The sequence below is a fragment of the Pelodiscus sinensis genome, chromosome 11, assembly GCF_049634645.1.
Source record: "Pelodiscus sinensis isolate JC-2024 chromosome 11, ASM4963464v1, whole genome shotgun sequence".
Taxonomy (NCBI): Eukaryota; Metazoa; Chordata; order Testudines; family Trionychidae; genus Pelodiscus; species Pelodiscus sinensis.
Genome location: NC_134721.1, coordinates 6392632 through 6419042, shown reverse-complemented (window position 1 = coordinate 6419042; position 26411 = coordinate 6392632). Strand labels below are relative to the sequence as shown.

The 26411-nt window shown below is 48.7% G+C and overlaps 2 protein-coding genes across 5 annotated transcripts in view; one reads left to right on the top strand and one right to left on the bottom strand.

The window, feature by feature from the left end:
* Nucleotides 1-10252, top strand: part of LRIG1 (leucine rich repeats and immunoglobulin like domains 1) — a 148090-nt gene extending 137838 nt beyond the window's left edge. The window contains exons 13-19 of the mRNA XM_006120052.2: nt 142-462; nt 883-1164; nt 1961-2380; nt 4868-4996; nt 6160-6306; nt 7395-7706; nt 7940-10252. Of these exons, the coding sequence (XP_006120114.2) occupies nt 142-462; nt 883-1164; nt 1961-2380; nt 4868-4996; nt 6160-6306; nt 7395-7706; nt 7940-8169 (1841 nt within the window). The 3' untranslated portion in view covers nt 8170-10252. The remainder of the gene's footprint in view (nt 1-141; nt 463-882; nt 1165-1960; nt 2381-4867; nt 4997-6159; nt 6307-7394; nt 7707-7939) is intronic.
* Nucleotides 10253-14694: 4442 nt separating this feature from the next.
* SLC25A26 (solute carrier family 25 member 26) overlaps nt 14695-26411 on the bottom strand; it is a 154002-nt gene continuing 142285 nt past the window's right edge. For 3 of the 4 annotated variants that reach the window (XM_075938545.1, XM_075938547.1, XM_075938548.1), the window contains 3 exons: nt 24781-24845; nt 23296-23369; nt 14695-14854 (listed from right to left, as the gene is read on the bottom strand). In XM_075938545.1, coding sequence (XP_075794660.1) covers nt 14758-14854; nt 23296-23369; nt 24781-24845 — 236 coding nt within the window. In that variant the 3' untranslated portion in view covers nt 14695-14757. Of the gene's footprint in view, nt 14855-14985; nt 15047-23295; nt 23370-24780; nt 24846-26411 lie in introns of all 4 variants that reach the window. The other variant, XM_075938546.1, reaches the window with a different exon arrangement.

Below are 26411 nucleotides of genomic sequence, written 5' to 3'. Positions count from 1 at the left end.
TGTCAATTGCATGTATTCATTATTTGTTAGATCGGCATCAGCTGCTAAAATAATCTTGTTATGGTGGAAATGGCAAGAATTGTGACCAGTAACAGTGATTGGTGTCTTCATCCAGGGCTGAATCCGTTTGTTTTTTTCCAGACGATTTTCCAAAGCCCCAGATTATTATTCAGCCAGAGACAACAATGGCCGTTCTCGGCAAAGATATCCGCTTCACCTGCTCGGCTGCAAGCAGCAGCAGCTCCCCTATGACGTTTGCCTGGAAGAAGGACAACGAGGTCCTTCACAATGCCGAGATCGAGAACTTTGCCCATGCACGGGCTAAGGATGGTGAAGTGATGGAATACACCACCATCCTGCACCTGCGGCACGTCACCTTCTCCCATGAGGGGCGCTACCAGTGCATCATCACCAACCACTTTGGCTCCACCTACTCCAACAAGGCCCGGCTCACGGTGAATGGTGAGTGCCGGACTAGGTTTGGTTCATTTCTTGTAGGTAAAAATGTCATCCAGCCTTATGTATCCTTCAGGGGACTGGGAGGCCCCGGTTGTGTGACCTCGTCCTGGCCAGGCACTTAAGTATGTGCTTAACTTCAAGCATGTCCGCCACTGTTCAACACAGGCATATCCCATTGGTTTCAATCACTTGAGTAGGTTCTCTGCCAGCAGGAATGATGAAAGTATGAAAGGGCTATGAAGAGGGAACATCTCGAATAACATTTCTCTTTAGAAGGAGGATGGTTTTTATTTGGTTCATACCCTGGAGACTGATCCCAGAAGCATGTCCAGGAGGAAGGTTCTCTGACATCAGGAAGGCTGTGTTCATGTACGTAAAGCTGTTTGTCACTCTCCCTTCTGCCCCTCCTCCCTCTTCTTTCAGTGTTGCCTTCGTTTACCAAGACTCCCCACGACATCACCAGCCGAACCGGAACAACAGCGCGGCTGGAATGTGCAGCCAATGGCTTCCCTGTCCCCCAAATTGCTTGGCAGAAGGACGGAGGCACCGACTTCCCAGCAGCCCGGGAGCGCCGCATGCACGTCATGCCAGACGATGACGTCTTCTTCATCACAGACGTGAAGATAGAGGACATGGGCGTTTACAGCTGCACGGCGCAGAACTCCGCGGGCTCTGTGTTGGCCAACGCCACCCTGACTGTGCTAGGCAAGAAGCTTTGCTTCCTTGGGGATCCAAACAGTACAGGCAAAGGGCCCATTTTGAGTTTCCGAAATGGTTTTCGTAGGGAAGGCTTGAGTTGTCTGAAGCCACAGAGACCTAGTCATGAGGCAGTTGGGGGTGACCGTGAGAGAACCCAGATACCTGAGTCTGAGTCTTGTTTCTGTTGGAAGTCCCACTTCTAAAGGGGAAACTCATTAAGTCATGCTATGTGCCTCTCCTGCCAACGGAAAACATGTAGGAGAAACTCAACTCCGCCAGCCTGCCCTGCAAGTTATTGATATGGGACCACTGTTATTCCTTCTGCAGTGCGGGGAGGGGGTAAACAGGAGGATTAGGCTATGGCCTAAGTTTCTTGTGTAGGATATGGGAAGAGAACTAAAGCAGAACTGATAATTAAAGGTGCAGGTTATGATATTGGTGTGCAGTGGAGAAGGTCCAACCAGAATTTGAGACCCTGTGTTCTTAGCCAATCTGTAGAACTTGGCTAATTGTTCCTGCAGAAAGGCTTGTTGGTTCGCTCAGTCTAGATTAGGGTTTCCCAACCTATGGGTCAGGACCCAAATATGGGTCGCCATTACATTTCAAAAGGGTCACCAAGTGTCTCCCCCGGTGGCTTAACTCCCTCTTCTCCTCCCATTTTTGAATTGCCTTGGGTCACCAAGTCTTCCTGAATTGTCAAAATGGGTCCCCATCTGGAAAAGGTTGGGAACCGCTGGTCTAAATGATGAATCATCACATCCCCCCTTCAGAAACTTAATGTTTGTACTTAAAACCCCTGCAGAGACGCCATCCTTGATCCACCCACTGGAGGATCACGTCGTGTCAGTAGGTGAAACAGTGGCCCTTCAGTGCAAAGCAACGGGAAGCCCACCTCCACGCATCACCTGGCTGAAAGGGGACCAGCCACTGGTAGTGACAGACAGGCATCATTTCACTCCCGGTAACCAGCTGTTGATCGTTCGGAATGTTGTGCTGGAGGATGCTGGGAAATACACCTGTGAAATGTCCAACACTCTTGGTACGGAGCGGGCACACAGCCAGGTCAGCATCTTGCAATCCCTTGGCTGCAGGAAGGACAGGATGACGGTGGGGATTATCACCATCGCAGTGGTGTGCAGCATTGTGCTGACGTCTTTGGTCTGGGTGTGTATCATATACCAGACCAGAAGGAAGAGTGAAGAATACAGTGTCACCAACACAGGTAAGCACCAAACTTGGCCAAGGACTCCCGGGTCCGGGGAACGGTTTGCGTGCCATCCCTCAGCGGGGTCAGCCATCCCTAGCTCCTCCTTACAAGGCTGATCTCCGTGACAGAGTCCCCGTGTCATGGGCCTGGTTCAGCTCAGGAAGCTGTTCCCAGCTGTCACTTGCTACTGAAGAACGTTCGGGGCTGTGAGTTTATGGCCTGTTCGGCTGATCAACAAGTCCTCTTCCTTCCAGCCACAGCCAGCTTCTGACTCGGAGCCTGGCAGGTTTTCTCTAGCCACTGTCAGAAGCCAAGTTGCGATCTGGGTTAACCAGGTCTCGCTTGTGATACAGGAAACCCCATTTCCACTTTGAGTACTGACCTCACCACACTGGGGCCACAGTCGCTCGGTGGACAGTTTGAGGACAGGCTGTCTGGGATCCGGGGGAATAAGTCAGTGTAAGCCTGTTGGGGCCGCTTCCTGGTCTCCGAGCCGAGGCTGCTGAGTGACCGTCTGATCCTTTCCTGGGATTTGCTGCTGTATCCCTTTAATCTTCTCCACAAGTGGGGGCAGTACATACGGAGCTCCAGGGTTGGAGAGGCCTGCGGAAACTACAACGTTGTATCCAAATTTCCCCTCCGCAAAGTTTCTGCAGAACCCTCTGACACGGAATTTATTTTTTTAACCCTTGCGGCATTGCCATGATTGCTCCCTTTCTAAATGGGGGCAGGTCAGGTTGTTACAGGGCCAGTTCTGAAAAAGGAGGGACATGGTACCGGATCGATCTGAGTTGACAGTTTGTGGTGGGGGAAGGGGAGTGGGACAGGACTGGCCAAGGGAAGACCAGTCTCAAGGGCTGAACCTGGACTAGTGACCCAAGATCTAGCCAGAGGGCTGCCCTCTGGGTGAAGGCAGTTTGAAAAACCAGGCCAGTTGCTGTGGCAAATAGTAAATCTGTGAACAGAGAGATGCTCCTTTTAAGTTCAGGCAGCAGGAAAATTAATACGTTCATGTAGCAATGATATTAATTCCTCTAGAGAAAAGAAACTGTTCCTTTCCTTGCAATGGAGCTGCAGTGTGTACAACTCCTAGTTCCTTTTTCTTTCCCAGAGCAATTGCTTGTTTGCTTTGTGCCAGGGGGATGAGCTAGCATAATAGTGTTCAGGTAATTGCATATTTATCAGAGGGTGGCTGAAATAAAATCAGACTGAAGCTGGTGCCCCGCACAGCAGCCCCCTGGACCGTTGTTACTGTTCGTCTTCTGGCCTGGTGTTTGCATGAGGCAGGGCCTGGTACAAATGGAGTTGGTTGCTACTGAGCCACTGACAACCCTTATTAAAAATGCAGAAAGCAACCATTATTATTCTGCAACCTGCCACTCTGACAGCTCAGAGGAGCCCTGGCAGGGGTGTCTGAAGAGACACGAAGGCTGTAACTGCTCTCTGACTGTAGAAAGCATGCAGGCCGCGGTCTTCTCTAGTCACACAGTTATGAAAGCCGTAGGGTCAATCTCCTTAATAAGAACGGCCACGCTGAACAGGTCAGATCAAAGGTCCATCTAGCCCACTGTCCTGTCTGCTGACAGTGGCCAATGCCAGATGCCCCAAAGGGAGTCAACAGAACAGGGAATCATCAAGTGATCCCTCACCTGTCACCCATTCCCAGCTTCTGACAAACAGATTCGGGACACCATTCCTACCCATCCTGGCTAATAGTCATTGATGGACCTAACCTCCATGAATTTATCTAGTTCTTTTTTGAACCCTGTTATGGTTCTGGTCTACACAAAATCCTCTGGCGAGGAGTTCCACTGGCTGACTGTGCACAACCTGAAGAAAAATTTCCTTTTGTTTTAAACCTGCTGCCTTTTAATTTCATTTGGTGACCCCAAGTTCTTATGTTATGGGAACAAGTAAATAATGTTTCCTTTTCCACACCAATCATGATTTTATAGACCCCTATCGTGTTCCTGCTTTGTCTCCTCTTTTCTAAGCTGAAAAGTCTGTCTTTTTAATCTCTCTTCGTACTGGACCCATTCCAAACCCCTCATCATTTTTGTTGCCCTTTTCTGAACCTTTTCTACTGTCGATGTGTCGTCTTTGAACTGAGACGCAGTATTCAAGATATAGGCGTACCATGGGTTTATATAGAAGCAATAAGATGTTCTCTGTCTTATTCTCTAGCCCTTTTTTAAAATGTAGGAACCTACGTCCCATTTTCAAGGCACCAAGATTTTCACAAGTTCCTTGGGATGGGTAGTGCCTAAATTTTGAGGCACTCAATTCATGGTACCTTAAAGGGGCCCACCAAGGGCAGATGCTCAGTGTGGTCTGAAAAACCACTTTAAAATGTCACCCAACAATGCAGACATCCAAAGTCTTTGGTCACTTCCGAGAGGCCTTTAAAGTCAGCGAGACTGACGCCCTCAAAAACCACACAGGAGCATAACTCCTTGGGTAGAAGGGCTGGAGCGTCACATTTGTCTTTACTTCTTGTTACAGACGAGACCATCGTACCGCCTGATGTGCCAAGCTACCTGTCCTCGCAGGGGACTCTCTCTGACAGACAAGAGGTAGTCGTCAGAGTCGATAGCAGCAACCAACCGCCTAATGGGCACATAGAGAACAATGGTATGAATTGGATTCTGAGTTGAATATGCTGTATCCACTCTTGGTGTGAGAAGTGGTCGAAATGTAGCTGTGTTAGTCTGGTGCAGCTGAAACAAAAAACAGGACTGTGTAGCACTTAAAGACTAACAAGATGGTTTAATAGGTGATGAGCTTTCGTGGGCCAGACCCACTTCCTCAGATCAAAGTGGGTCTGGCCCATGAAAGCTCATCACCTATTAAACCATCTTGTTAGTCTTTAAGTGCTACACAGTCCTGTTTTTTATTTTGGTGTGAGAAGGGATCAATGAAACTTTAGTGCCTGCTACTCTTCTGCTTATTGTGAGCTATTCGGAAGATCTGTATGTCTGGCTGATGTGCTCTACTGGGGCACCAGCAGAGACATGCCCCACACTTAGCAGACACAGAAGAAAACACCTTTCCCAGTAGGGCTGTCAAGCGATTTTAAAAAATGTAATCATGATTCATGGCGTGCGCTGCCCCTCTGAAAAGCTGCGGTAGCGTTTCAAAAGGGCAGGGCTGTGGAAGCCCAGGATCAGCTGGAGTCCCCAGCTGACCCCAGCTCCATGCAGTGCTGCCCTTTGGAAAGGCCGCCCTGGTGATTCCAAGGGGCAGCACTGCGGGAGCCTGGGGTCAGCTGGAGTCCCCAGCTGACCCCAGGTTCCTAATGCACTGCCCCTTTAAAGCGCCAAAACTGCACTTCAGAGGGGCAGTGCAGCATTACCGCCTGCGATTAACACGTTAAAAGGAGTAACGCGTTAATCCTGTCCTGCATTAATCCCAGGTCAATTGACAGCCCTGCTTTCCCAGTAGTAATTTCTCTCATCAAAACAGATTCCTTTGGTGACTACTTAGGCCTGGAAGAATGGGTTTGGCCAACACTGAGCTAGTTCTGTAGCTCCGCAACTAAATTCTAATATAAAACCCATTGTCATTGCCAAAATGTGCTTACAGGTTAAAAGCTAACATCATACAGTATTGGAAAAGACAACGTGTTCAAGTGGAAAGGTTAAATTTCTGGATTATCATTAGCCAAAAAAGTCCTTGAAAAATCGACTCAGAATTATCTGCCATTTCCATTGCAATCCCTTGTGCTGTTTAAATGACTGTTTCAGTTGAAAGAGCAGATGGTTGTAATCTTTAGCCAGCTGGTTCTTTTGTTATAGGTGTGTGTCAGACTGATGGTGGAAGAGGTCCAGATGATGAAGCTCCCACTGTAGCTTGCAGACAGCCGAAGCTATGTGTAGGATACAGTAAAGACACTTGGAAAACAGAAGACTCAGAGGATGGAATGCTTGTGCCAGATAAGACAGGTACCAAACACATTAATCTGCAAAGATTATTTCATGTTAGCACAGATCAGAAATCATTTGCGAGTCAGTGTTACAACTGAGAAGATACGTTGCCCAAAAGTATGCCGAGAGTGATTCTCAGATGCAGTTAAAACAAGATCATTTTTCTCATGCTTATTTATTTGTAACAATAGTTTGATCTTAATGAAGAGCCAGGAAAGGACAGACATATGACTAATTAGCACCACTGCAGCTTGATTGGGTATTAAGCTCATTGCTAACATGGAAGAGCAATTTCAAGTGGAAGGTGTTAGACATTTTCAACAGAGGCCCCATCAAGGGACTGTCAACTTGAAAGTAATTAGAATTTTAAAAATCAAATCAAAAGTAGTTTTGGGCACTACACCTCCTCAGTCTCTTTGCCAGTGGGTGTGGTGTTCGTTACATTTTTAAAGTGATTTTTTTTTCCCCTCTCCACGTGCTGTATGTAAAGAGCCACTCAGCATGGGAATCTAACGGATTCTCTATGGGAAATGGTGAAAACCAACTAACTGACCGAGTGCAGATAAACAAAATAAACCAGGGGAGAAAACAGGACTTCCTCCTCTTCCTACCAGAGTCCTTTTTGATGTTCTTCCTGTCAACTGTACGCAAAATAATTTTCAGATCGAGCTGTGATTTCAGTTGACAATGTCCCTTTAAAAACAAAAGTACTAAAAAGATAACATACTCCTTTTCAGCAACAGCCACTGCAGAATTCCACCTCCCTTCTCTGTGCTGTCTGCTTAGCCATGAAGTAGGAAATAGCAATGGAAGAGAAATACATAAAACCTGTAAGGTGTCTTTCTGGCTCCAACAGAAATAAATATGTGCAGTGGGACAGAGTCGTCCTAGTCGTTTGAGCTACCGTCAGGGATACTGGGAGATCTAAAGTTCTGAAAAGGGCAGGATTTAGCGCGATTGGAAGGAAAATAGAGAACAGTATATTTGAAAGCAGAGAAGTGGTTTGAGATGTCTTTTCCTTCTCCAACTACTTTGGTGCTAGAATGACTGCTTCAAGCTGGCTGTGCTTAACTTCAATTGTTGCCTTTTTCTCACCCTCCACAAAGGGTACGGCCTACCGGTTGTATGCACTGACTGTAGCGGAAGTACAGACAGTATGAACGTCAACATTTACCCCAAGGATCCAGACTATTATTCTCAGCCAGCTGAGACTATGGAGAACACACATCAAAATGCATTAAGCCGAAAAGAGCCAAGTAGGAGCAGGAGCAGAGGCAGCAATCCTCTTCACCATCAACAGTGTGTTACGGTTGCCAGCACTCAGAGAATGGACACCGATAGTACGCTGTATCCCAGCAACCATGACAGAATGCCACCGTCGTCCTGCATGAATCAGCCACTGCATGTGGAAAGACAAGGTAGGCATTTTTCTTGGGATCTCTTCCCCCACCACCACGTCGTACCAGTCCGATGACATAAATGTCCTGTTTCCTCTTGGTGCCATGCCTTGCTTTTATTACGCTTTAGTAATCTTTAGTATTAAGTGCAGGATAGGGGGTGGTTGGCTTTTAATGATTGTTCTGTGTTGCAGTAATGGTGGTATTCTCAGCACCAGCTAATCGACCTCTGTACTGCCCTTACTTTCTTACAGGCTCTTCACAGCCTTTAGTGAATGATTCAGACCATAATAACCTTAATTTGCGAGCTTCCCCTTCAGAAGACTCAGTTCAGCAGCTAAAAGGGACACCTGAAATGTCACTGACATCACTGGATTTACAGGGAGAGGCTGAAGCTAAACAAACTCTTCTTTCCAATGGATACCTACCCAAATTACAAGACTCCACTCATGAGTTGAAACCACCAATAAGATCAATGGATTGAGGGGGGGAGGGATACTGCCATGTGCAAATGAACAAACCTACTAATTTTTTTGCACAGAATAGCTAGGCTACTTACTTCTACCTCAACTCTTGAACGGACACCCTCTCAAAGGAAAAGGAAACAAATGAGGTATGAGAAACAAGCTTCTGTGGGGAACAAACTCCTGCTTGAGCGTCACCTGTGTGTACATAGTTTAAAACTTCAGTGAGAAGTATTACTAGTTCAAAAGTTGACTTGCATACGAAGCACATACTTGCAAGGGACGATTGTGTAGAGAAAAGTATTTGATACAGTTGTACATAAGAGTTTTCATATTATATATAAATATATATATCTTTTACAGAGGCTATTTTAATCTTTAGTGCATGGATAACTGAGTGAAACTTTACAAAGTTTTGGCAATATTATTTTCAGTATCAGGTTGCTGTTAAATTTTTCAAGAGAGAATTCTGGTGCCTTAATGCATAAGCAGAACTTTAAAAACCCAGGCTGTTTCAAAGGAATTATCATGTTTGGCAATGGAAATTCCTTTAAATCAAGCATTGATTGGGTTATTTTAGCACAAATCCCCTCCCCCCTGAAATGTATTGCACTTAGCAGGTTTAAACTGAGATCTTAAATTATTTCAAAGAAACGCTAAATAGAGTTTATAGGGAGAGCCAAGCAATTACCAAAAAAAGACAAAGTAACACATAGCAACCTGACTTTCTTTTTTTTCTTTATGGAAGAACTTAAAATCCATTACCTTTAGACCTGCCGTGAAGAGCTAAAGGTTAAATGATCTATGGTGACAGTCTGTACTGTTCTGCAGTAATTTATAGAGGCAAGCTGAATTAAACTACTGTGGACACTTGAAAAACAGAGAGCTGAAATTTCTAACAAAAAATACATGCAGTTGGGGATGGGTTTGTTTTTCTTTTTGCACCTGTGTCAGAATTCAACCTCCCCCCCCCCCCCCCCCCCCCCCCCCCCCCGGTCATCCCCAACTTACTGTAATACTGGCTGTGTGCAGACTATCGCCTGCAACACCTAACCAGTTTTCTCTCTGGCATTATATGAAGCTCTTTGCTCTACATAGATTCCCTAGAACTGCAGCAAGCCCCCCCCCCCCTGCACACACACACACAGAGCTTTCTCCTTGCATGCAGATGTTCATTTCAGGTATATGATTACCTGTTTATGCAGCAGTTCCAAGCTATTCGGAAATATTCTGGTTTAGAAATAAGGGTATAGGGTGGTAGATGGCCTCACCAGTTAAAAGGAACAAGGTCTACATGCTATGTGGTCTTTAAGTTCATCCATGATTTCAAAAACCCCAAACAAACAAACCCCTAACTGATCACATGGCTCTGTGTCACTTATAACTTAAGGCTGAAGCTTTTTATTTTTAGTGAGGCTGCTTCTGTTGGTTATGGGAACCTGTGGATGGATGGGTTGGTTGGTTTTCTGTTCTTTGGAATCTTGAGTTGCTAGACTTTGGTGATGACTACTCTGGGGAAAGGTTGGTGGGTTTTTTTGTTTTGTTTCATTTTTTTTCTTAGAAGCAACTAAAGGCCAGTTTCAGCAGAGCAGGGTCTGGTGGAAATCCTGCTCGTGTCATTACAGTAACTCACAACAAGCATAGGGCAGTGAGAACTGATCAGGACCTTGATTCAGAAAAGCATGCGTTTCCAGGACAACACTAAACAACTAGTACTTTTCTACATCAGGGCTAAAGTAACCCACCCATATTATTCCAAGCTATCCCCAAAGTCCATCTTCTTTAAAAGACAGCCACCCTTCATAACTGATCTCTCTGTCCTGTGGCCCAAGGAAAGGCTGACCCTGGCTTTTATGGAGCAAGGCATAATTTCGCCAGCTACCTGTCTCGACCAGTTTCTAACTGTAGACACATTTGCACTTTGTGGCAGGTGACTAATTATGTTGAGTGCCAACTTTTAACTATTCAGCAAATTAAAAGAGAAGGAGATGGGTGATAGCAAATAAACAAATTATGTATTCGTCCTCTGAACTGAGGAAAAATATACTTTCGAATGTATGCTAAAGGTGAAAATAGCAGCAGGATATGGCGGGACATACACAAGGAAAATGCGAATGACTTAATTGACCAATTTTGCTGGCAGAAATGTCATCATCACCGTTGCAAATATTAAGCACATTTGCCACACTAACATTTGAAAATAATGTATTTTTAATAAAGTTAACTGTCTAATGTTGTTACTTCCACTAAATATGTGAATCTGCTGCTTCTGAGAGGCAATGTGAAAGAGGAAGTATTACTTTTGTGTACAAAGTTATTTATTTATTAGAAAATTTGGTACAATATTGTACATTGAAAAAAATGTAAAATATTGGAAGTGTCTAACAAATGGCATTGAAGTGTCTTTAATAAAGGTTCATTTATAATAATACAGCTTTTTTGTTGTTGTTGGGCGTGAGCTTTTCAGAGTTTGTTAAAAAAAATAAATAAATCCAACCAGTTGCTACGCTCTCCTGTCTGTTTCTAATGGAAATGTGTTAACAATATTGGGCAGAACCTTTTCAACATGCCAGTTTGAATTCAAACTGAATTCAAATAGATGTCGAATTCTGTAGCATTTGCCAACACTGGATCCTGTGGAAGCATGCCCAGGGGGCAGGAGAACTGGGAGTCCTTGCTGAGACACACACACAGCAACGAACCGCTAGGCAGTAAATGTCTAATACAAAAACGACCAATTGCCTAAAGGTCTCGGACGCTGGTGTCAAAGCCACATGGGCCACATACAGGACCGCTTCAGCAACGGGTCTGAACACCTTCACTCCTAGTCCCACTTACAAGACCACCACTACCTATTACGCAGGCATCAGTTACAGCGTCATAGTTAAGGATGAGCTTAATTTTACATTTCAAGCAAAATATTCAATCTGTCAGGCTTGCCAACTGGGGGAGGGGAAGGGGCAATTGCCCTGGGGCTGGGTGATTCCAAACTGCTACTGAGGCAGCAGCTGGAGCCCCCGGCCCTTTAAATTGCCACCAGAGCGCCGCACTGTGTGCTCCAGGCAGGGCTAAAGGTGGGGTGGGGGGGAGCTGCTGCACTCGGGGCAGCACTGAGGGTTGCCTGGAGGAGCTACACTTAAAAACAAAAGACCCCCATAACGAAGATCAGAGGCACTGACAGATTGTGGCCCTTGTCCCAGGGGCCACAGAATGTCAGTGCCTCTGATCTTCATGATGGGGTTCTTTTGTTTTTAAGTGTAGCTCCTCCAAAAACTATCACTCTTTGAGAAGACAGTGAGTTCTCTGAGAATCTACAACTCAATGGGTTCATTGTGGAATTTAGTGTCCGCTTGGGCCCTCTGGTATAGGCTAATATACATTTTTCAGACTTCATGGAAAGTTCTGTCTCAGTGAAATCATGTGCAGAGACGTTTCTCTTTTTAAGAGATGAATGGTCTCTTTCCCGATTACTGGCTGAAAGTGTCTCCTTCAACTGGGGGTGATAATAGTCTATCACAGAGACTTCTAGGAAGGACTGTCCCAGAGCTGCCAGCTCCAGCTTGTGCTCAAGCCAGTGCTACACTTAATTTGGTAGCTTGGGGCCCCATGCCCGAGTCCAAGGGCTCTCTGTACAGAGCCAGCCCCTCACTGAAAGGAGTGTGGTACAAGGTAAAAGGTCCTTGTATCCGCTCCAGCATTGTTGCTGCTTATCTGCAGAGTAAGTAGCCTCCCTCTCAGTCCCATTCTTCCACTCAGAGCAGGGCTGCGTCATCCGGGGACACTGGGTTGTCCCCGAGATGGGTGCTCAGAAACCAGGGCCCATAGCTGCACCCTCCATGGTTTGCGACAGAGAAGGTGGACCTACCTGTCTCTACAGCAGCACTGCTTTCATGGGCCTCCATCCTAGACGACAAGCAGAGAGAGAGCTGGAGAATGAAAAGGCATCTCTCCGGTGGGCGATCTCTCCACGGTGACGGCTCTTCAAGGTTCCCTGGGCGGCAGCACGGTGCACAGCACGAGGGATGCTCTGTGAATGTCTGCGGAACACTGTGACCACACACTTGTTCGTGCACCGACTGCAAGGACAGCTGTTACATGGCATCACTCTCGAACAATGGGGAGGTGCTTTGTGTAGCCATTAGGGATAACCGCTGAAATGTTCGGCTATGCGCTTACACACGGGGGGGAGACGGCTCTGCACATACCGGCTCCCATGGAGCTGCCTCCCCCCTTCATGCTGCTGCTACAGAGGCAGCAGCGTGGTGGGAGGGGGAGTCTTGCATGTAACCATGAAGGTTAATCGATGAGCCCAGGTTCACTGCTTAACCATTTACACATGTACACAATCAAGCCCTCATAGCTGTCCCTTACCATGTTTGAACAGCCTGTGCATTTAACCTTAACTCAATTTCCTGTGTTTCGAAGGCCTGGTTTTGGGATAGAGTGAAATACATGGCACGGCTCTGGGGGCTAAGTTACTACACTAGGTTACTGACACGCTTGCCGTATATTTAAACACCATTTTGGTCTGGGACTACAAACAAGGCACATGTGGCCATCATCATTACAGAAGGCTAGACTTTGTTGGGATTAAAACAAGCTGCATCATCATAACAGCCGATTCCAGAACTGTTGTTTCAAAAGCACAAAAACAGTGACCCAAGCAAAATCTGAATGCTGGTTGGAAAATAAACAAACAGCAGCCTGCTTATTGGAAAACAAACACATAAGGAGTGGTGAGGTAGTAACTAGCCTTGTCAATCAATGATAAATCCTCACCTTCAGCTGCCCAGACCTTCCCATCCAATAAGTGGATCAACTCAATACAGAAAAATGTATTGTGTAAGTTCCTTAACTAGGTTGTGCTGACAGATTGTGCTAGAAGTGTCCTGCAGTATTGCTACAGCGTCGTGGCAAATAGTCCCAGACTGGCTGGCCAACTGCACTAAAAATGTCTTGGGAAATAAGTGGGAAACAATGTGTTGAAATTCCAGTTTCTCTGCGATTAAGAGTTTAGTCCCTTTGTTCTGCAAGTTCTCCTACTGTTAGCTGATCCATAGAGCCCTACAGACCCATGGATTTGTATCTGCATTGGCGGCTGGAGATAGCCACGGCTCATTTTTGCAGATACGGTATGGACACACTTTTATAAATCTAGAACCCTTCTAATCCATGGATGTGGATACCCAGGGTTCATTTTTGCAGCTGCAGCTATGGATACCAATTTTGTATCTAGGGCTCTACTGATCAAGTGCTATAGGTTAGTCTTCTACATAAAGGCAGCTGGTTTCTCTGAACTCTCACAATTAAATATCAATTATCAGTCACTACAGATCTAGCATAAAATGCTGTAGCAGAGAGCAGGCTGCTAGTGTTACTGCATATATTAATTTGACACAAACTAAGTGGCACTATTACATTTGCCTATATTTTTATGAGGACGTATGCCTCACTGCGTCTACAAAACTTTATTGTGGACGTGCCTTCATTCTGCAGTTTCAGGTTCCTTAAAGGTTTTGAAGGTGTAACTAATCCAAGCTATACATTAGGCAGTGATTTTTTTCCCCTTAAATATTCAAAATCTTGGGCCTTTGCCTTGATCATTTCAATGGAGCCAAAAATAATAGCTTTTCGCAAAGCCTTTAATATTTGCTTTATAGCCCTGCCCCATAGTCCACTCACTGATTTTAACACTTGCATCTTTATGCTGAAGCCAGAATTGAAGTCTAATCTGAAATCATGCTAGCATCACCCCGACAGCTATTATGCGTGATCTGCTCTTTCATCAAGGAGAACCTCTATTTTCTATTTCTCTGCAGACAGGCCTTTCCCATTTTGTGCTTCACCCCTACAAGCTCAGCTCCACATCAGATTTTGGGAGGGAAAGAGCTGGGGGGAAGGGAGGCAAGAGCTGTCTGTCTTGCATAGTCCACACTTGGGATTGGCTACCTTTAAAATAAGACAGCATTGTACGTTTCCTGGCGAAATCCGAGTCGCATAAAACAAACTGCATCGGTTGCCAAGCAAGAGTGCCTGCTATGCACCTGCAGGTATAAACAGCGGGATAAACTTTCACAACATGGCTCAAATCAGAAAGAAGTGGGCACTATTCTTCCCAGAGCGCTCCCACCTCAGGATACTTTCTGGTCTTTAAACACCTGCTGAGTGCAGCTAGGTCAAGTCTTCCGCAGAATTAAAAATGGCCCCGATGCTGAGGCTCAGGTCTGACTAAATAATGAACATTCCTTTTATTCCATCTTGGCTGCACAGCTCATGTTCTTCGGGTTTACAACACATTTTACTTGCATCAGGTCTGATCGTGCTCATTGCAGCTGGTGGCTTTAGCTGCTTAAACCCCACCTGTTATTTTTTTGGCACAAGTCTCCCGCTGACTTCACGGCTTTCCATACTGGGAAATTTTAAGTGAGAGAAATTGGATTATTTAAGGGCCTTTGTTCATCGTGAAAATACAAGTGTTGGCTGCTAAGCAGCTACTTGGGGGCAGAAAGCAACCCGAGGAGGAGGAGGAGGGCGTGTTTCCTTGAGAGTGGCGTGTCTTCAGCGCTTTGCAGTGATCCACGGGGATCTCTCTCTCTCTCTATGGCAAGTCAGAGCAGCAAGCTGCGAGTTTTGTCGTATGTCCCAAGAAAGATGAAGCCCCCCAGACTGATGGCTGTCATGCGAGGGACAACTCCTGCAAACAATCTGAAAGACAAGAGGAAAACGTGCTCACAGACTAGCCCTGAGCAGAGGTTACATCTCCAATGGCCTCCTGCACAACCTTTTAGTGGAGCTACATCCACAAGCTTGACCCTGCTGATTCCTGGCAGAATTACCTCCTAGCAAAGAAGTCTTTATTGCTGTACAGGAGCTTCAGGGGGTAGCCGAGTTCGTCTGCTACAGAAAGAAAAAAAAAGGTCTAGTAGCACTTTGTAGACTAACCAAACATGGAGATGGGATCATGAGCTTTCATGGGCACAGCTCACTTTTTCAGATAACTCCGGTCATCTGAAGAAGTGAGCTGTGCCCACGAAAGTTCATGATCCCATCTCCATGTTTGGTTAGTCTATGAAGTGCTACCAGACTATTTGTTGTTTTTATCGCTGCAGTGTGAGCGCCCTGCCTTTAAAGTACCGATCATCAGCAAGCCTCCTGAGGTGGGATTCCCACTGTACCATCAGCACGAGACTCGCTGCTTGTCTACACTGCACTGGAGTAGAGGGGTCGGGGTTGGGAAATGCAGAAGGGGGGGGAAGACGTGGCTTTAGCTGCCCCGTGTGCCAACTCAGAGGGGCAGAGGTCACTAGCGTCGTCCCGTTTGAAAGATGAGGTGATAATGCAAACATGGCGCCTCTTCGGTCGCGCTGGCTACGTCCATATGGGGCAGCTCCAGCATGAAGCTTTATGCTCAGCAAGGCACGCCCCCATAGCAAGAATCTGGGCCTAACACCGTGGTTTACAGTCTCACAGGACAGGCGACTGCGCTTGGCCTAGCACCGGACCATCCTTCAACCAGGCCATTCGCTGGACTCCAGGCAAGTAACTCAGAGCTCAAGAGAGAAAGATGAGAATCAAATGCCAGACCCAGGCCTGTCACCTCTACTAGGGATCTGAAAGGTTAACTGGTTACCCAGCCTAAACGGGTAATGCCTACCAGCTCTGGTTAACCGGTAACCAGTGGGGGCCGGAGTAGATCCCGGCCCTGCTGCAGGCTATGGGCTGCTCTAGTCCCAGGGGGACCCATCGCTGAGAGGGGCTGGGTGGGGAATGGGGGATTCCCGAGGGCTGGGTGCTACCCCAGCCCGGATCCCCCTGAGTCAGTCAACTGATTAAACATTAGGTCAACCTAACTTTTAACCAGTTAACTGAGGAACCAGGATTTTCCATCGCTGTCCTGTACCTGTCCTGCGCGCAGGGAAAGAGGAAATGGCGTTAAGAGCAGCACTAGGCGACAACCAGGACCGGGGGAACTAATAAACGAACTGCAATCACTGCAAAGTAACACTGCCACGAGCGGCTACACGCTGCCCGCTACGCCTCGGAGACGCCGGAGAGGCAAACCCCGGTTTGCTCAGCTCAGGGAGAGGGGCCCTTCGTCTCAGCAAGCAAATCGCCTTGCTACGCTCGGCCAGCACCTGACTTGAAAAATTGTACCAAGGAAGAGCAGCAGCAGGCAGATCAACCCCAACATGGCCTGAGAACATTCAGCACAGCCTGGTCCCACCGTCCTTGGTGGCTCCTGGCAGTTCAGTATTGAGGCCTGGGTGGGCCATGAATTGCTTCACCCATGACTGGGTTTGACAGGCCACTCTCAGCCCTACACCTGGGCCAGGTGCCCTCCTGCATTTAAGGCACGATTTTCAATGATCTGACAAGGAGTTCTACGCCTAGGGCCCTTTAATCTGCTCTTCTGCACTGAAGTACAAAGAACGAGCAAGCGATCTTCCATCAGTGTGGGATGGGTGAGGGACACGGTGAGGTGGAGTAGGAGACATTCTGCCGAGCCTGGCTTCTGTGGCCTGGCCAGAACGGTTTATCACCAGCACTGAGAGTCATTCCTGTGTACCCCAATGTTAGTGGGGGGCAAGGGAACATTGGGAAGGCACATTCCCAGAGGAATTCGAGGCTCCTTTCGCTCTGAACCCCCAGGGCTAGTCAGACACTGGACCCGGTGACCCTCCAACCGCACTTCCTTTAGTTTTGCGATAACGATCTTTGCGTGGGGGCCTGGAGCACACAGGCAGATGGAAACGTTTTACAGCGTTTTGAGCAGCTTGGGGCTGTGGCAGGCAGGGAGCCAGTGGGGCCATAATTACAGCTTGAAAACAGAGTAGGTCGTACTGGGCATAGCCCGGCGGAGCACGCAGAGCGTTATGCCCGGGGTGCAGCAGTGTTCTCCAGCTCGCACCACCCTTCCCCTGCGGACTGATGACAGCCCGTTCCTGGAACCCTGCACACGCGCAGTTCCAACACTCCACCCCCGCAGCCACCGCTATTCCAGATGCGGGGCCCACAACTTTGAGGAGGGATCTCGACGCTGCAGCTCTGCCCCCCCACTCCTATTTCATCCCCCTCGGTTCCACCAGTCCTGCTGACCCGATTTCCTTCTGCTCTTAGGTCTCTGCCTTTAACCACGGGGTCGGGGCAGGCCTGGGTTACCAAGCACAGCTGCTCATAGGGCTAAGGCACCACCGCACTGACTGTGGAAGGCTGAGTTCTCTCCCCAGCCTGGCCTGTTACTCAGCTCGCCTGTCTGAGCCCCGCTTCCCCTCCCACCAACAGGGAATAACCACGCATGTTGTCTATTTAGACCAGGGCTGAGCAAGATATGGCCCGCAGGTTGCATCTGGCCTGCCAAGCCATTGGATCCGGCCCGTGGGCCACCCTCAGGTACAGAGCAGCCAGGCGCCTCCGAGGAGCCCCATGCTGCTTTTAAGCGGCTGGCTGCTCCCTGTGGCTCTCTGCTCCGGGTGCCAGAGGGAGGGGAAGGAGGCTTCACGTTCTGCTGACACCCCCCCTCCCACCCAGCAAAACCTTTCAGCTCAGAAACCAGCCAATGAGAGCTGAGGGATTTTGCTGGGGGGCAGGGGCAGCGCAAAGTTTCCCCCTTCTCCCCCGTGCCTGGAGCAGAGAGCCACAGGGAGCAGCCAGCCATTTTGAGCAGCTTGGGGCTGTGGCAGGCAAGGCGCCTGCCTCAGGATGCTGCAGGGCCGCTGGCCAGGAGCCACATTGGTAAGCGCCTCTTGGCCAGAGGCGGCCTCTAGGAACCCAGCTCCTTCCTCCCCCGAACTCCCTGTTCCCTGCACCATCCAAAACCCCTGCATCCCCTCTCCCCACCTCCTCCAGATCACAACTCCTCCCAGACCCTGCACCCCCTCCCCCAGGCCAGAATCCTCTCCTGCATCCATATCCCCTCCCTGACCCTGCACCCCAATTCCTGCCCCAGGTCACAACCCCGTCCTCCACCCAAATTCCCCCTCAAACCTCACACCCACTCCTGCACCCCAGTTCCCCACCCAAACTTCCTTTTGCACCCACCTCCATCCTGGACCCCGCACCCCCCATAGAAAAAAAAAAGTGCAGCCCTTGATCACTTACCAAAATATTGCAGCGCTCCCCTCATCAAAAATGACTGTTCACCCCTAATTTAGACTCTAAATTCTGCCGGGCGGGGACTCTCTCTCACTCTGGGTTTTATAGCTGGGCCCTGATCCTCTAGCCGCTACAGTAACACAATGATTGGTTCGTGGGCCTGGAGCCAAGCCGGGCATTTTAATTACAGCGATGTGCAGGCGCAAGTGGCTCAGATGCACCTCCGCAGTCTGCCAACGGGGAATAACGTGGCTCCTGGTTTCCCTAACCCCTATTAGCCAGACCTCTGCATTAGCGGTGCCCTCGGCCTGGGAGACAAGAGGGTCTGGACTGTGCAGCGGTCAAATTGGAAAGCAGAGACCCCCAGCTGCAGGAAAGGCCGCCTGAGGCAGAGTGGCTCCAGCGGCAGAGAATGACGCACACAAGGGGCCTGCACTCACGGCAAAGCGGAGACCTGGTCGGGGGGAGGGGAGGAGAATAGGGGGTGTTTCTGCTCTGCTCCGCCAGGACCACAACCTGCACCTACAATATCCAAGGGGATCAAAGGAGGGAGGGAGCAGAGCTGAACAGGACTCCCTGCACCATCACTTAGCCGAACACAATGGGTGTCCCCAGGGCTCGTGGGATCCCCAGGACACGGTCTAATTTCCAATGTGAATCATCGCCAGGGTACACGATAAGGCCGATGTGCTAGGGGTGTGTCCGTGCCGCCTGCCACCCCCACTCCCTCCCGCCTACAGAGCTTGCTCATAACCCCACTACTGGCACATTTTCCATTTTGAATGCAACTCCTCCCCAGGGTTTTTCCACGCCCTGGAGTATGTGTTCCCAGATGCTCAGCCCCTACGTCCATCAGAAGCTTGAGGCAATACTGCGGGTAGGATCCTCCTTGCAATATGAGACATCTCCCCGTTTGAATAGACAGGATCAGAGGCCACCACCTAAAGCAGGGGTGGGCAATCATTTTTTGCCGGGAGCCACCTCAGAAATTTTTGAAGTGGCCAGAAGCCGCATTGAGAGGGGCGGGGCTTCAAGCGGAAGGGGTGGGGCCAGGATATTTCCTCACCCACAGACCATGATTGGTCTGGGGATGGGGGAGCGCCATTGTGCCCCCCCCCCCCAAGGTTCCCCCTAGGCGCCCATGCCCCTGGCAGTGGAGGAGACTTCATATACTCCCCCTTTGGCCTCCAAGCCAATCAGGGCCTGGGGAGCGCATGAAGCCTCCTCCTCTCCTGCCAGGAGTGTGTGACGCGCACCTGGCAGGGTGGAGGAAACTTTATGCGCTTTCCCCTATCCCCAGGCCCTAATTGGCCTGGGGGCGGGGGAGCGGCAGGGCATCTGCAGGCCAGATTCGGCCTGCGGAGGCCATTTTGCCCATCCCTGACCTAAAGTAACTCACTGGCTAAGCCCCATTACTCAGCACTACCTGTGAGTTGCATTTCCTAAAGCAGAGAGCCCTTAAAGCTGATGGCTAGTCTCTATTAACAGTTGGAGTCTCTGGATTGGACAGCAACGCACTTAGGGCCCAGTGCTGGAAGGAGACTAAAACGGGTGCAATAATGTGTGGGGATGTACACGCGCCAGAACACCTTTGGGGAAGTTTTGCTTAGTGCTCAATATAGGGAACTAGGACTTGCTGGAACCTGCTGGGCCACCATCTCGGAGAACATAAGAACGGTCACACTGGGTCAGACCAAAGGTCCATCCAGGCCAGTGTCCTGTCTGCCGACAGCGGCCAGCGCCAGGTGCCCCAGAGGGAGTGAACAGAACAGGCAACCATCAAGCGATCCATCCCGTCGCCCATTCCAGCCCTGACAGAGACTAGGGCCACCATCCCCGCCCATCCTGGCTAATGCACATTCAGGTGAGTCATTTCATTTCACTCTTCCTGTGAGGAAAACAACACTTGCCAATCTCCCAGCTACGGTCTAAGGGTTCACCAACGGCTATAAAGTGTGACAAGCGCCTGGGGTAAAAGGTGCTGGAAAAGCGCAAGGCATACAAAGCCTGCCTGGTGCGTGCAGCTCAGAAACTGCTCACCTCAACTGCCACTTGCAAGTGTCAAGGACGATGGCTAGGTGCATATTGCTGCCTTAATCGCACCCTTATTCGATGCATTGAAAAATGTGCATGAAGGCAGGGCCCTCTCTCTTTTGGACAGAAAAGGAGGTGAATTCATTGGCATGAAGCACATGGATTTCTTAGGTGCAAAACAGGAAGTGAGCCTTGAACTCTGGTTGTACGAACGTGACAAGAAGTCACATCTCTCTGCCCTGGAATTCCTTCTCTTCAAATCTGGGAGTTAGTAGAGAAGCCAGATATCATTTTATATTGCAGCCCGCCAAAAAGCCCGACACTTGTATTGGTTTGGATGAATACATTTATCATTGGCAGCAGGACACAGGAGTTGCTCCATTTATTTCCCCCCAGGCTTTCTTCCTTCCCCTCAGCGCTGACACGCTTTAGCCATCTTTGCGTTTTTCGATTCTCAGGATTATTTCGATTTCTACCGGGTGTGCCACTTTCCGGAGAGGTGTGTTGTTGCCCTTTGGCTCTATTCCATCAGGGCACAATCGGAAGGCAGCGTTTGATTGCTGACTATCTGAAGTGGCCATTTGTGAAATAGCCTGGAAAGAACACAAATGATGTGCCATTGTGGAGGGGTGGGGTGCTCTAAGTACACACAGTACTGGACTGTGCATGAAGCCAGGCCACAGACAGGGCACCTTAAAGCGCTATCCCAATATAGTCTTAGTCTGGAACAGCTGGAATGCTTCCTAGAATTAGTGTCCAGGAACCTCCTGCAAATTGTTTTGAATTAGTCTCTAAATATGTAAAAAGAATATTGAACTTTTACTAGTTGTGAGACCAGAGATCGGCTGTCAAGGAAAGCTCTCTCGAACTCGACTGGAGAGTATACATCCAGTGTTGTGCAGATACGGAGCTAGCTATCGAGTGACTTCTAAACCCTCCAACAGCAAAGAATAGCACTGGCTAGAAAAAGCAGCAATGAAGCTAGAGATTTGCATAATGATTCTTATTGTAGGAGAAAAAACACCAACACCTCATGCACCCATCCAGACCTGCATTTGTCCCCCACATCTAGTTAATGCTCCACGTGGATTTTGCACATGTCACACCCGTAACTACAGACTTAATTAACTCACAGCAGATGGCTGACGACAGTCTTAGAAGCACACCACCACCACAATCAGCTGAACCAGTGGGTGCAGGCGGAATCTAGGATTTACGATTCCAAAACCCGGGGCCGCTTGCAAACGGACCGCTGTAATGGTTTTAGGACTTGTACTCCGCATGTCGATAGCCACTACAGAACTAACCAGGTACCCATGCAAATCAATACCAATTTACACACCTGTTATATCTTTTGTTAAAGGATCTCAAAACACCCACAACTCCACTGTGCGGCCAGGAAGCATTATTTCTAGTCTTACAGCTGGGTAAACTGAGGCATGAGGCATTCAGACGACTCATCTGGCATCACACAAGGATCTTCCAAAGCTGAGTGGAAATCCCAGACCCTCTGACTTGTGCCTTAAACACTAATCCATACCGTGTTCTTATGAGTTAAATATTTGGTAGCTAATTATTTTGGGAGACAGAGCTGTGCAGAAGGCTGCAAACGCCTGAGTTGATCAGACTGATGCTTTGAGCTCTATCACTATTCAGATTTTATTTTTAATTAGGGATGTTAATTAAAGGTTAACTGGTAAGGGCTGGAGCAGTTCCCTGCCCACCGTGGATAGGGGGCTGCTCCAGCCCCCTGGGACCCACTGCGGAGAGGGGCTATTTCAGGCGTCCGGAGCTGCCTTCGTCCACGGTGGGTCCAGGGGCCGCAGGCAAGGGCTACTCTGACAGGGCTGGAGCATCTCCTGCCTGTCGCAGGAGGCCATTCCAGCCTGGCTGCAGGGGATCAGGGGAGGAAGCTGGACTGGGGCACCCTCCTCCTTGTCTGGTTAACCGATTAAACGTCACATTTAAGCGGTTCACCAATTAAACAAGCTTTTACATCCCTATTTTTAATACACATTTTCCCTAGGGAACTCCAAGTGGAATTCTTCCATGCGCAACATTGACTCATGCCAGTTAGGGTCAGGGAATGCAGCTGCAAGACACACAATTCCAAACAGCCCACCCTCCCCCCCCCCCGGCCACGGGTACATATGTAATGAATGTGTTATCCAATGGAGATGCTGTGCCCTGGATGTCCTATGTCAGCTCTGGCAAGCCCCAGACATTCTCTTATAAACTGTTTCCTCATTTGCAGCATCATCACTGTCTGCCTAAGTGGCAGGCTGCTGGCAGGCTGAGCTATTCACCACTCAGAGGCAAGAGGGTTTGCCCAAGAGGAATGTCCTTGGACTATGAAACCCCTGGAAACCTGCGCCAGGGCAGGAGGAAGGAAGAACAAGCTGTAGGGTGCACACTTCAACGCCGCTTCCCTGCCCTCTGCATTCCAGCCCAGCGCTCAGGGTATGCCCGGGGGCCTGTTTCCTGCTGGGAGATGCTGTGCCCACAGACCAGGAGTTGCTGATTCACAGCTTCACACGGCGCCACACGGTGACCAAAATGCAGCATTGCAGCATCCCACTGAGGAAGGGAAACACCTGCAAATCCCAGCTTCACTCTCTCTGCTTTTATCTCACTCTGCTTTCCTGATCTCTCGGGGTGTTGGGTCCCCTCCTCCCCCTATGCTTCCTGCTAGGGAAAGGGCAAAAAAAGGGGTCAGAGGTGACATTACTGATATTTTCTCACACAAAATTCCTCGGTAACGGTGGAAAGCTGGAGGAGGGTTGGCTGACACTGAAGGGCAGTGCCTATCCAAGACTGGCCAGGCTCTGAGGAAGGGATAATGTATATTAGTGGTTAATATTTGCAACCTTGTGGCTCCAGTGTGCTAGGTGCTGTACACACCCCCACACCCGAATGACAGCGACTTGGCCTCGTGCACAGCGAGTTGATTCCTACTTTTTTATATGCACGCACACTTACTTCTCTGGCCTCTAAACAGCCTCTCACAAGTCAGTCCTTACCCAGGTAGCCCTTGAGACCTCCAGACACCGTGCAGAGCAGACAGTATGTTCCCACTGGCAGTGCTGGAACCGGCCTGTATCACAAGAACAGAGAGACCATAACTGAGCTGACTGCCGTACAGTCAGTCATCAGCCAGATCCAATTATTTATCAAGCTACCCATCCATTTACACGGCAGCACACACACACTATTGTCATGGTACTGTCTCTAATCAAGAGCAGGGCCCCACTGTGGTTGGAGCTGTACAGACCCCTACTGAGAGAAGACAATATAAACAGGACAAAAGGGGAAACTGAGGCACGGAGACGTGCAGCAACTGTCCCAAGCCTCACAGCAGGTCGGTGGCAAGACTGGGAATGGAACCCAGGTGTCCGGAATCCCAATCCAGGGGAATCCCAATTAGGTGCCTCTCATGCACCTAATACGCGAAACAGACTGTAATACAAATACATTGGCTAAGAACTACCTGGCAGTGTTGCCGCGTCAACATTTCGAAACCCAGCAGAAGCTTGCCTGGGAGTTTAGTTTAATACTCTGTACTAACGACAATCATTCAGAAAATCTGGAAAAGGCACCTCAGGGCAAACACTCTGATTACAGCTCTTGAAATCTCTAGGGCCCCTCCATCTTTCCACTCTACCCAATAGGCCATGCTGCCTCCTTTAGACACATCTGCTGAATAATGCTGCCCTAGGCACTCTTACACACACACAGCCATGCAGAGCACACTAAGTCCAGTACGGCACCACTCATCCGACGAGGTGCGAACGGCCAAGAGAAATACCTCATTACTCTACCCAGGGATATGGGTAGCGCAGAGCTGTGACCCATATGGGGTAAATAACTCTGCCAGTGCAGCTCCTTAAACGATCACACACCTATACCAGTTGCTCACATTTTAACCCTCCTATGGCTCTAGACCTGCTCTGGGGTAGGCCAGATTACGTGCTCATTGAAACAGCAATGGCCCGCCTACATGAGCCCCCCTGCTTTTTGCCATCCTTGGCAGAGTTGCCGCAGTAGCAGCAATGGTTTGAAATTCTAGGGCAGAAAGTCTGGTGTGAAGCCTGCCTCTGGAGAGCAATGCGAACACGCTCCTCTCATTATAAAACCTCCCAAGAATACACTGCTGCCTGGATTTTGAATGCAGGGAATTTGACCCCATAAAGAAATCGTCATTAAGACTTTTGCATTCCCTCAAGACAGCCTAGCACAAAACACAGTGACGTCTAAGATGGCTCCTTTGGGAGCGATGGGGAGGGACGTGAAAGAACAAGAGGAGCAATTAAAGGGCAATGTAACGCAACACCGGTTTTACCCGTGCCTGTTATGCACATCTACATACATTCCCGGCCGAACGCACAAGAGCAGAAGTCATTAGCAAGAGGTGTCGTGCTACATTTCATTTTGTTGCTACCGTGCAGAAGTTTTGGCACTGCAGACCACGCACCTGCCCCTCCGCTCAGTGTTCTTCCATCTCTTACCTTTGCCAGCATAATTCTTGTCTTTGCTACATCGAGAGGTGTGGTGACTGCAGCTGCAAATCCACCTGAGCATATTAAAACACCAGACACAAGTGAGACATTGTATGCTGAACGTGGATGCCACCCCACAGACAATTCCCACAGCATGGGCCACCACCATTTCATGCTGATGCTTGCAGCATGCTCCTCAATTCAAAATCTGGATGTATTTGCAGAGTCTCTCTAGAGCTTTAGTATTTTGCATCTACAGGAAACCAGTTGTTGATTATTAGTTATTATTGTTACTATTTATCAACTCTATTATGGTAGCACCGAGGAAGGAGGGATGTGAACGACTAGTCCACTATCCAATAAGCAAATATTTAGCGGATAGTTGACAGTTTATCAGATAGTTGACTAGCTGCTTCTTCCCCACTTGCTGCCTCTGTAAGATAAAGGCAGCAAGGACGGGTGTGGGGGGGGAGGGCGGGAGAGGAGAATTACCCTTATCAAGTAATTGATAGCCCATTAATCTAAATTGAACATCCGTACAAGGAACCCCAACTCTCACTGGAGTTCCATTGTGCAAGGTGCTGTACATACATAGTAAGAGACAGTCTGACCCAGTAAATAAGAGTTTCCATTTTAAATACCTGCATATTGTAAAGCAAAGGAAATTGCTTGCTCATGCATGCAGAGAGGAAATCAAGCACAGCATATGTTGCTGCCTTTTGAAATTGGCGTTCAGATCAGTTTGATAAACTATACCGGATAGGTACATATATTATTATTAGTTAATTATTACTATTGATTTGTATTGAAGGGGCACCTAAGAGCTCCAGCCATGGAGAAGGACTGTATTGTGCTGGGTGTTGTACACATTTAGCTATTGTAGTACGGATGCCCCATAAACAGTCAAACACGGTGATTAAAAATGTCCACCAGACACTCGCTCTGGATCTCAATAGGCAGGGTGTTTGGATCTGGAATGATGGGTACACTGCTAAAGGAAGCAGGAGGCCAGGAGTGGTTGGATGGGCCCCAGTGATGACCTCTCTTGTGGAGGCAAGCGAATGCTACTTCATAAAGAAACAAAACAGAGTAGCCCCAACATCTGTCAGCTCCGTCGGTTTGTTGTTGGGGGGCTCTGAAAAGTGGCCAACCATCCAAGCTCTCCCAAATCTCTTCCCTTCCAAGTGAAACGTTTTCCCACCACTAAGCTTTTTCTCCTCCTGCTTCCCCCAACCCCCGGCACCGTCGTGACAAGCACCCTCTTCTTTCAATGCATTTCCACCAGCCCTGTCATTACCATCCTCGGTGCACAGGGCTGTCACCCAGAAGGGCTGGCCTAGCAGTGACTTCCTTGGTAGTAATTAGTCATCGAGGATGGAGCAGAAGCAATGCAACTGGCTTGATCTGCTCTCCAAAGAGACAACCAGCCTCCTGGAATCCCAGCTCTTGCTTACAGTGGTGCACATCAGCAGTAATTCCACTGAAGTCAAGGGACTGATATCGTGCTGCAGACCTAGGGATGTTGAAATGGGTTTACTCAAGTCAATGGGTAACCGCTGAAAACCTTAAGCCGGCTCTCTGCGCATACCGGGAGCCTGCGTGTACCCATGAAGGTCAACCGATGAGCCCAGGCTGACCGT